This window comes from Barbus barbus (assembly GCF_936440315.1).
Source record: "Barbus barbus genome assembly, chromosome: 18".
NCBI lineage: Eukaryota > Metazoa > Chordata > Actinopteri > Cypriniformes > Cyprinidae > Barbus > Barbus barbus.
Window position 1 is genome coordinate 15,081,161 of NC_136746.1, and position 12,186 is coordinate 15,093,346.

Below are 12,186 nucleotides of genomic sequence, written 5' to 3' on the forward strand. Positions count from 1 at the left end.
AGTGCCATCATCATCCCCCAGCTCTTCCTCTCATTCTCTGCATCTCTTCAGACATAATCTCTTCAGCTCCACCTGTACGTTAGTGTTCGCTGGGATTTCAGGAGCATAAGCAGCCGTCATCACTGATCTCATCTTCACCCCAAAGGTTACGACTACGCTGTTTGACGATGGCACAGCTTTTGTATGTCACTGTGGTTTTGGTCGAAGTCTGCCTGCTTCTGAGGCTCTGTGCTGGAGGTAAGGGTGTTTTCTTTACTTCACACCTGTCTTCATCTTTCATTTACAGTAGCTTTAGCTTATATTCATACTCTTCACATAAACCAAGCGCAGTCTCAAGCATGTAAGTGGAATTCGAACAAGGTGATAGGTGTTTGCCTTTTTACAACTGCTCTATGCAAACTGCTCTGAAAGTTGTTATATATTTAATTCTGAATGGAGAGTTTAATAATTCTCATCAAATGTACTCTTTTGAAGAAATTAAGAAATATATTGCTGTTGTGTAGTAAAATAATAGTAATTTAAATTTTCACGCAACGGCTGTGTTTTAACTATAGTCTCATACCACAGGTAATTTAATTTCACAGATTGGTCTTTATTTTACAAAAAAATAAGAATGCATTGCTTTGTTTCATGCTATGAAGCTCTTCATTTGATTAGAAAATAAGGCAATGTAATGTTGTAAATTGTTAGGCCTATATTTTCATTTGAACAAAATGAGATACAGATGGCTGTTTTTGTGATTAAAGTTGGTTTAGGGGAAATTCCTTCATCACTTTCTTGAAGGTACAAGTATAAAGCTGAGACACTGGTTGTTTGAAGTTTCGCATTCTCTTGCATCTATTTGTTTTTTTGGGGGGGCTTTGATGTGTTTGCAGTACAGCAGGGCAGGAATCATATGTGACCATCTGAACATTTCCATATGCTTAATAACGTGATGTTTACTGATGTCAAAGAAAACTGATACCTTTTGTTTAATAAAAACGCCCTCCCTGAGACAAACTAACTGATGGTTGCCTGTGGACAATCAATGAGTTGTGAAGGCAAACAGCAACAGCCGATTACTCGGAAAACAGTTTTAGCGCACAGAAAAAAAAATTAGTTTGCGTTGAAAGGCCTACGGCTTTGTATTTTAGCTCACATTGTTTATGTTAACATACTTTAACTCTGAACTTCTGCGTAAAGCAATACTTTGTGCTCTGGGTTAGAACACCCTCTGAAATATCTGAGGTGTGTTTACTCATGCCAGGGAGTTCAAAAGACATCTTTCCCGTCGTGACTCACTCCTGAACCACGAGCCTCTCAGAGGCCCCCCACTAAAGGAAGCTGTTGAAGTGATTGTTGCCGCTCTCTCTTCCTTTTTTAGCACATTAACCATTTCCTCTATGGCACTTCACAATTGCTAGTTAGTAAGAACTATTCCAAACACACTGTGTTCTCCGGAAATACTTGGGCCTTTTTGTGCTGTTGATCTTCAGATTTAAGCCCCTATTTAGTAGATTTTAGATATTACAAGCGGATTGCTTGCTTTCTGTTCCACACTGCCTATAAAACTTCAGTGGTTTATTACTTTTTTTTTTTTTTTTTTTTTTTAATTCACCTACATTTTTCAAATTAACAAATGAAGCATTCATTTATATGTTTTGATGTGTATGTTTGAGAAGTTTTGAATTAATCATATTTAGTCCACACTTAGATTCAACACATGCCACTCAAGGTGAAGGCTATTTTTTTTTTTAAAAGCCTAGTCTTTTATTTGATTCTGATCAATTAGTTGAAAGAAAGAAAAGTGGTCTTGTAACATGCCAAGTAGTCAGATTTTCAAACAGCTCAGTTTTCCTTTAGAGTTCATATTATATCAAACATCAGTCTAATGTCCTTGTCAGTGTATTTTTGTACAGATGCAGCAGAAAAGTAGGAGATGGTTGAAACCAGAGATGCAGTATGAAGGCGAGGACATTTGACTTCTCAATGCGCTGTTGTTTCTCTGAGTGTTACAGTTGTGTAACTGCTAGTTAAATACCTCTATAGTACATCTTTTTTACCTTGCTCATCAGATGCACCCCTGAGATGTAATTTCAGGCAGGTGTCTGCACCTCTGAAATATAATCTTCAACATGAGCTCTGTGCTCTGGGTTAGAACACCCTCTGAAATATCTGAGGTGTGTTTACAGTTAACAACATGGCACCGATGATAGCAGCTATTGTGCGTTGCTCTTCAGTGTTCGTGTTATTTTTGTTTGTTTTTCCTGTTTTTTGTTTTTCAAATACGATCAGTTTTACCAGGGATGATCTGCTGAACATTCGGCAGAACACACCACAAAATCTTCTACCAGATTTGGATTTTTCGGACGTTTTGCTGGACATTGTAGTTGGCGGAGCCGTAGCTCTGGTCAAACGCTACAGGAGGCGCAGGCAGGGAAAGCGAGCCGGCGCGCTCGTGAAGCTTCGTCAGCGCGGATTTCGAACGGCGTTGCCTAGCATCCATCTGGCGAATCTCCGCTCTCTACCCAACAACACAGACGAACTCCTTCTGCTCTCCCGGACAAACAAGGATTTTTCTAACTCTGCTGCTCTGTGTTTCACAGAAACCTGGCTGAATGGCGACATACCGGACAGCGTGCTACATCTGCCTAATTATCAGCTGATCAGAGCAGATCGGGACACGGAATCAACGGGGAAATCGCGCAGCGGCGGGACGTGCTTTTACATCAATGAGAGGTGGTGTACAGATGTAACTGTGTTAAAGAAGATGTGCTGTTCAGATCTAGAAACGCTCTTCATTAACTGCAAGCCGTTCTATTCGCCGCGGGAGTTCTGCTCGTTCATTCTTGTGAGTGTTTACATTCCACTTTGTGCACGTGAGCACAGCTTTACAGAAACTCGCTGATCTGATTACAGAGAGTGAGCAACAAAACCCAGACTCTGTTTAAATCATTCTCGGGGACTTTAATAAAGCAAATCTCTCCCGCGAACTGCCAAAATACAGACAGCACATCACATGTCCCACCAGAGACAGTAATATATTGGATCACTGTTGCACAGCGATAAATGACGCATATCACTCGGTTCCACGAGCAGCTTTAGGACTCTCTGATCACTGTTTGGTTCATCTTATTCCGTCCTACAGGCAGAAACTTAAGTCTGCAAAGCCTGTATTAAGATCAGTTAAAAGATGGACTAACGAAACAGAGCGGGATCTACAAGCCTGTTTCGACCTCACTGATTGGACTGTTTTTGAAGCTGCTGCAAATGATCTGGACGAGCTCACAGAGACTGTAACATCTTATATAAGTTTCTGTGAGGACATGCCAAACTCAGACAGCTCCATCAGGCCAAAGAAGATGCTCACAGAAAGGGGGATAAAGTATTGTACAAACAGGCCAAATACACACTGGAAAAGGAGATCAGAGTGGCAAAGCGGAATTATTCTGACAAGCTCAGGAAAAAATTATCTTCCAGTGATCCTGCTTCAGTGTGGATAGGAATGAAGGATATCACCGGTTACAAGACATCATCCCCCAGCACTCTGGAGAATCAACACCTGGCAGACGACTTGAACGAGTTCTTTTGTCGTTTTGAACGATCACCCCACACCTGCCCTGAACACCTCTTCACACAACCATTAACACCTCCAGCAACCCCTCTCTCCCCCACATCTACAATTCAAATCAGCGAAGAAGATGTGTGCCAGGTCTTCAGGAAAAACAAAAGAAGGAAAGCACCAGGTCCAGACGGTGTGTCGCCAGCCTGCCTAAAAATCTGTGCTGATCAGCTGGCCCCCATCTTCACACAGATCTTCAATAAATCACTGGAGCTGTGTGAAGTCCCCTCATGCTTCAAACGCTCCACCATCATCCCTGTCCCAAAGAAACCCAAAATTACTGGACTTAATGACTACAGACCTGTGGCCCTAACGTCTGTAGCCATGAAATAATTTGAAAGACTGGTTTTGGCTTATCTGAAGGACATCACTGGACCCTTACTGGACCCCCTGCAGTTTGCCTACAGAGCAAACAGGTCTGTGGATGATGCAGTCAACATGGGACTGCACTTCATCCTACAGCATCTGGACAGACCAGGGACTTATGTGGGGATCCTGTTTGTGGACTTCAGCTCTGCTTTTAACACCATTATCCCGGAAACCCTTCAAAATAAACTAACTCAGCTCTCCGTCCCCACCTCCGTCTGCCAGTGGATCAACAGCTTCCTGACAGACAGACAGCAGTTAGTAAAGCTTGGTAAATTCACATCCAGCACCTGCACCATCAGCACTGGAGCTCCTCAGGGCTGCGTTCTCTCCCCACTGCTCTTCTCCCTCTACACCAACGACTGCACCTCTAAAGACCCCTCTGTCAAGCTCCTGAAGTTTGCAGATGACACCACACTGATCGGCCTCATCCAGGACGGTGATGAGTCTGCTTACAGACAGGAGGTTAAGGAGCTGGCTGTCTGGTGCAGTCTCAACAACCTGGAGCTTAACACACTCAAAACTGTGGAGATGATTGTGGACTTCAGGAGAAACCCCCCTGCTCTCCCCCCACTCACCATCATGAACAGCACTGTGACTGCAGTGGAGTCATTCAGATTCCTGGGCACCACCATCTCTCAGGACCTGAAGTGGGATATTCACATTGACTCCATTGTCAGGAAGGCCCAGCATAGGTTGTACTTTCTTCGCCAGCTGAGGAAGTTCAACCTGCCACAGGACTTTCTGAAACTGTTCTACTCCGCCATCATTGAATCCATCCTCTGCACTTCTATAACTGTCTGGTTCAGCTCAGCGACCAAATCTGACCTCAGAAGACTACGGAGGGTAGTCCGGAGTGCTGAGCGAATCATTGGTACAACCCTCCCCACTCTCCAAGAACTGTACTTATCCAGAGTGAGCAAAAGGGCTGGTAAAATCACTCTGGACCCCTCACTCCCAGCACAATCCCTCTTTGAACTGTTACCGTCTGGTCGACGCTACAGAGCTCTGAGCACCAGAACGACCAGACACAGGAACAGTTTCTTCCCTCAGTCAATACAGCTCATGAACACTCAACAATAAACGTGGAACACACAACTAATACATTATCCATTCACCACACTCACTTATTGCATTTTTATTTTTCTCATTTCTAATTTGTAATTTGCACATACTTGACCTGTACATACATAGTTGTCTATATTATATATTATGTTTTTTTATTTATTTTTTTGCTGCTTTGTACATTGGTTATTGGCTATTTGCTGTTATTTTGTTTTTATTATCTGTGTCCTGTTGCTGTCTTTCTGTTGCACTGTGGAGCTTCTGTCACTACAACAAATTCCTTGTATGTGTAAACGTACTTGGCCAATAAAGCTCATTCTCTCATTCTCATTCATTCAAGAAACAGAGAGGTGACATTGGCGACTGAAAGCCCTCAGTTGCCTCCAATAGTGCAAAGTGCTTTTTTCCCAAGCAATTGTGGACTTGTACCTGGCTTGAATAGTGAATGAGATTAGCACTCCTCCTAGGGGAGAAGAAAATGTGTTTTAAATGCAGGCAGGCATTTAATTGGGTGAGGTAAACAAATAGAAATGACACAGACATTTTATCCCAGTTTATTGACTTAATTCATAATTTTTCGATATTGTCATTGAAACAATGTATTGCTGTGAAAGGAAACTGTGTAATTCAGCTTTGCTGTAGACTGAAATCTATTTTTGATTTTCTTCTTTTGCTCTTTTTCTTCCCTTTGCTCTTTTTCTCAAGTGAGAGAGAGAGGGTAATGGTGTGTATCTGCTGGAGAGTCTCATTATGGGGGGATGATCTGCCAGACCTCAGGCTCCACTGTAACTGGCGGCAAAATTAGGCACATATGTGAATGTGGAGGCTCTAATGGGCCCTTCTGACACATCAATCAACGCCCACAATCAGTCACAGGCCAGCAGTGGGCAGAGATTATTTGCCTTGTCAGAAGAACTGCTTCACAGCTATTTTGAAGAGTTTTGAAATCCTAACATTGTTGTAAGTTTAACTTTTCTGCCTCGCCCATAGATTTTTGGGCAGCTACAGTGAAAACCAGATTCAAGATCCTTCAATCCCAAAGTCATTCATCAAGCTCCGACCCTTAGTAGAGAGAATGTAGAAGAGGAGTAAAGAGTAATGGAGAGGGATCCCTGGGTTCCTTTTTGGGGCTTTGCCCATTTGATCCTTGTCCAGCCTTCTCCTAATGCGAAATTTCCATCCTAGGCCTGCATATCAGGATCTGCCATCATAAAGGGGGACTGTCTCCCTTAGCCTGCATGGACTCAAGGCCACACAACCTCTTACATTTGCTTTATGAGTAGCTCAATTACTGAAATTACCTCATTGAAATCCCTTGCAAGCAGTTGAATTAGATTAAGTCTAGACAGTGTAATAATCTTTGAGTTGATTTTTATAGTTTAGTAAAAGTAACATTAGACTGTGTGTTTGATCCACTTAAGAAAGAAAGATATGGAGTCTGTCCGCACCCTGAACGAGAGCACTTGAGAGGCTGAGTGTGTCATTTTGCGGTCTAGAATTGTTCTGATAGACTGAGCATATCAAAGGCAGTGTCTCACAGCTTCACATGCGTTATCTGGACATTTAACTGCACTGCCTCCATCAGCTCTGTTTTCTAAGGATGTTGCTCCTGCAGTCTTGTGTTGTGATCTCTGTTTCTCGCTGTCTCACATTTTGTTTTTCACTCCCATAATGCTGTTGGAGACCACCACAATTTTTATTCAGCGATAGCTGGAGACCTTTGTCCGTTTTAGAGATTTCCTGGAGTGTTGTCAGTAGTATTACTTCTGGCAAGGGTGGCCTCCGGCTTCCAGTATGAATTAAACAGTCATTGTATTACGTGTGTACTCAGTAATGCTCACAACACCCTATTTTGGGTAAAAATAGGTAATATAATACTTTTCTCTAAAGAAACAGGATTCCCTGAATTATCGTCATTGATATCATTATCGCAATAAATACCAGAAATATTGTGATATGTATATTTAAGCCCATATCGCCCATCCCTACTGCTCGTTTTCTGAACCTTAACCATTAAAGGCATGGTAAGCAATTTCTGGAAGCCAATGTTGATATTTGAAATCACCAAAACAAACACACCCCTACCCCAAAAGGGTCTGGTCCCTATTTTGATAGATCCACCCCACATATATATAGCCTACACAACCCAAGCAACGATTAGTTCTGTGAAACATAAGCCGCTTTTCCACTGAAATTACCTGGAACAATATGTCCCAGGAACATTTTTTCCCCCAGACCTGTTGCTGTCTGCATTTCCATCGCGGTCTAAAGTACCAAGAAGATTAGGCAAATGGTGACTTAACGTTAGGTCTGCGTGTGATTCTCAAGACCAAGTACGCAAACTTCGGACTTGCATCCTCGGTAGTTCAGACTTCACGAGTTAAGACTCAGGAGTGTGAGTTCCTGCCGACAGAACGACGCAAGTCCAATAATTCTGCAAACAGCAGCGTACTTGATAACATCAGTCAGCTCACCTTGGCTGCTGCAATCTTCCTCACTGTATTTACAGACGAATTATATCAAACATTGCCTCTTTTCGTTTTAATTTATACATATTAATAGAACAATAGAATAAACACCAAAGATTACCTGTTAGATTTACCCAAACCTAATTATATCTTATGTTTATCCACTACAGAGACATCAGAGCCAGCGGCAAATGTCAGAAGGACTAGCCGAGGTTATGCTCCTCTCTTCGGGATACATGAGCAGTGAGCGCCCGCTGATCGCGTGGAGCTCACGGCTCCGAAATCGGCGAAGCTCATTTTCAAATAGGCGCTGTTTTTATAAATAAACCGCAGATTTGAGTTTTAAACAACTATATTCTCGGCTCAAATACACGCGTCCAGTGTAGGCAGACTTTACGGTGTTAGATGCTTTTGAAAAATTGCATACCCTGCCTTTAACTGATAAAATTAGAATAATAAATTGGTATTAAAAATAGAATGGACAAGTGTCTGTGACGATACATTTTAACGTGCAAACAGCAGCAACCGCAAAACCTGGAATCACACATCCTCAAATTTTCACGCACCAGCAGCACTTCTGAGAACAGAGAAAAACAGAATAAAATAAATAGGCCAACAGTAAATATATATCAAATAAATAATTAACAAATTAAGATGACAAAACTAAAACACACTGAATCCTTCTGTGCGCTTTTAAGAACGGCAGTCGTTTTCCCTTCAGACATAAAAATATTTACAGGCCTATCTCAGTGTACGAGTCTTTTTCTTTTTTTTTTTTTTGCTGTAGGCCTATGGACAGACTGGAGTGCTGCCTGATAACTGTTATACCTGTGACAAAAACACCATCACAAAACAAAAATCCCCTCAATTTGCAGTTCGGTACTTTCCATCCACGGTCATATGTTTCTATTCAGGACGTGTTTGCAGCAGTGTTGAACAATATTATAGCCAATTCCAGACACATCTGTCGATTTCATGAATGCAATCCACTCACCACCCAAAATGCAGGTGTTCAGTGAAGTTCTGCTGAGTTCTACACGTTCGCAAATTCTTTCATTAAAACAAAGAAAGTGTAGACATGATGTAAGTAAGAGATTTAATTGTGCAGTGTAAAGCTTCTTTGATTATTTTTAATTAACTTTGTGAGATCGCAATGATCTACAGTAACTAAGATAAGTGACAGATTTCCAGTGATTATAAGAGGTGCGCCCATTGCACACTATAATCCGGTTAAGAATTTACTTACTTTCACTCACGAATTCACCATTAATCCAATATTGCCACTTGCCATTGTGTTACGTATACTACATCAGTTAACTAAGTGAAGGTGAAGCGGGTGCTTGCTCTGCAAAATGTCTGTATACAGGCTGCATGTGTCGACATGCGCCCACGAGTAAACAAATACTGCATGTAAAGTTATTATTTTTTTTATTTTACCATGCAGCAAACTTAAAAAAAATATATATATTTTTAAACAGTTTAACTAAATTCTTACTTTCGGTTAACTGTTAAAATATGAGCATCCCTAGTTGTTATATAAACAGTAATGACTAAAACCATTTATTTCTCATGAACCTCATTACTTAATATGGTTTGTGGAGTGTTAAAGAGATATTTCACCCAAAAATTAAATCTTTTAATCACCCTCATGTCATTACAAACCAAAAACATTTTACCGCACCGACTTTAATTGTTTGAACGAATAACATATTTTCTCCAGTGCAATATTTTGGAAAAATAAGTTACACGAGGGCAAGAAAATGATGACAGAATTTTTAATTTTGGGTGAACTATCTCTCTAAGCACCCACAGCATGGTAAAATCCATTTTAACTTCTTACATTTAATTCAATGTTAGTTTTGTTTTGCTGTGGAACATTCAACAGTTGCAAAGCAAACTGCTGCGATATGCTTACACGTTAGGAAAAATGTTTTTCACGATATCATATTTCTTTTAGGCTGCCTATTTTGTTAGACTCATACTGTGTTTATATTGAGTTGTATGTACTCGATCACATTTTCAGTGTATGTACGTTGTAGGCGATCCATTGAATTATGCAGTGAATCGAGGAGCAACAGAGGCTCCTTTATTATGCCCAGCTCTCTATTTAATCACTGAGTCCTAATAGAATTAGTCCAAGAGGAAAGTCCAGTCTAATTGTAAGATCAGCAGCACACGAGGAGGCCGTGTAAGACAGACTAGTAATGGGATCTGAGGATGGAATGCAGCTGATAAAGAGAGCGCCGTGTCGCCCTGCCGCCCAATCTCTCAAACTGCTGCTTTGTGAGTGATTAGCTGTTCTACCGACAGGTCTGGACTGGATTGGAGTCATGCTTAACAGAAAGCTACAGCAATACATTCTCATGCACTGTGACATGATGATAAGACAGTAAGATCAGTAGTGACATGTCTCCGAGGCCTTTATTGAACTGAAATTCAAACAAAAAGGAAAATGAATGGTTGTAAGTGTGTGAAACAGAAAGGGGCATACAGGGATGCACATGGTAGTTGGGCTGCATTTGAACAGGAGCAGGTTTAAAGAAAGACTGTTATTTTTTTTAGTTTTAGTATATTTTTGGTTCTTAAGTACTGGTACTTTTGGCATCACTACTTAAGAGATTTTATTAGGGTTGGGTATCGTTTGAATTTGATCGATTCCGATTCTTTTCGATTCCAGTGTAATTAAATAATATCAAACATTTATCCTGTGTCTCTTTTTTTGAAAACCATTTATTGGAGCTGAATACCATGAACAAAAATCAACAGGCTACATAAAAACTGGACTCTTTAAGAGCTGTTTGTGTGCAAAATAGAACTGCATGATTCTGAGTATTTTTTTCTTCCAATGGAGGTTGTGGTTCTCTCATTATTCTGAAGAAAAAACATTAGACAACTAAACAAAATCACATGTAATTCATGAATGAATGATTCAAGGACTGTTTCATTACTGGATGAATCAGCTTCTTGAACAAATCTCTCCTATGATGCAAAGACAAAGACATTTTAACAACCCCTTTTCGCCACCTACTGGCATAACAATGTAATTGTAAATGTAATCTTCAAAGCTTCATTTGTAGTGACAAATTACTTTCAAAAGGTGATTTACTCTATTTTAATCGCTAACATACACATCAGAGTTTAGATCTGAACTATAAACATGTATCCCAGTATTTCTGTGATTTAATTGTTTGAAACAGAAGTAATGATACTGTGTGGTTGAAAAGACTGTGAAGCTGTTTCATTCATGACAGATGACAGCTGCTCTCTTTAGGTCAGCGGCAGCACGAATGCAGATTTAAATGTTTAAATCACACTGGTGTGATGTATGCTGCACGGACAAACCAAGTGATCACAACATTTGATTGTGATCGTACACGTCAAAGGTTGAGGAATGAAACAGATGAATCATTGTAATTTAGGAATAGAATCACGTTGGTGTTTGAATCGTGTTTGGGATCTTTAAGGGTCTATTAAATTAAAATGCTTTGTCATGGTGACACCTCTCTTGCAACATGTTTAGCTATCACAGATATTATACTTGGCTTCTTTGGCTTCTGAACACACATGCAGCCAAAATATAGAGCGCTTAGATTAGCAAGCTAGGTCCTGGTAGATCTCAAGGTCGGGTCCTCACAGATGAAGAAAAAAGCGCATAGGAATCTAAATTTCTAATTTTAATTTAACAAGTATCCGATTCCAGACCTTAAGTATCCGATTCTGGAATCGGAATCGATTTCCGATTCCCAACCCTAGATCTTATGAAGTGAAATAAGATGCATATTGCTAGCGTTTAACCTAGTTTTGTCATAGTCACTACTGTACAAAGTTTGGGGTCTGTAAGGTTTTTTTTTTTTTTTGGAAAGAATTCCCTTGTGCTCACTGAGGCTTGCATTCATTTGATCAAAAATTCCATTAAAAAGGAAAATTGTGAAATACTATTAGTTTAAAATAATAGTTTTCCATTTTAATAGATTTTAAAATGTCACTTATTCCTGATGGCAAAGCTGAATTTTCAGCATCATTGCTCCAGTTTTCAGTGTCACACATTTCAGAAATCATTCTAATATGCTGATTTGCTGCTCAAGAAACATTTCTTACTATTATCATAGAAAGTTGAAAAACTGTTGTACTGTTTAATATTTTTGTGGAAAGCTTTAGAATTTTCAGGATTATTTTATGAATATCAAAGGAACTGATATATAATCAAATATAAATCTTTTGAAACAATGTAAATGTCTTTTACTGTCACTTTTGATCAATTTAATGCATCCTTGCTGAATAAAAAGATTAATTTCTTTTTAAAAAAGTTAAAAAAACTTTTGAACGGTAGTTTGCGAGTTTCTGGAACCACGACATTGGTTTATTAACAATTACTGGTCATCTTGTTTCTCTGCTCACCTGGTTTTTGTCATTTACAGCGAGTCAGAATCCTGATCATGTGCTACAGGGCACTGGAGTGAAGCCTGGCTCAGACTCCAGAAGGCCTGGGGACGACTCTACTGTGGCACCAGAGGATGCTGCCCGCTTCCTCAGCTGCCACTGCTCAGGACACTGCCCTGATGATGCCAAGAACAACACCTGCGAGTGAGTGTCATAGGCCATGGCACCTTTTAAGTGATTATTGCACGTTTGTGCATTGTTTATAGGTATCCAAAAAAAATTAAGCAGATTTCATTTCTTTAAAAC

The 12,186-nt window shown here is 40.2% G+C and overlaps 1 protein-coding gene across 1 annotated transcript in view; it reads left to right on the plus strand.

The window, feature by feature from the left end:
* LOC306884354 (bone morphogenetic protein receptor type-1A-like) overlaps window positions 1–12,186 on the plus strand; it is an 18,268-nt gene continuing 6,082 nt past the window's right edge. Inside the window, exons 1-2 of the mRNA XM_079440143.1 lie at window positions 1–237; window positions 11,919–12,084. Of these exons, the coding sequence (XP_079296269.1) occupies window positions 168–237; window positions 11,919–12,084 (236 nt within the window). The 5' untranslated portion in view covers window positions 1–167. The remainder of the gene's footprint in view (window positions 238–11,918; window positions 12,085–12,186) is intronic.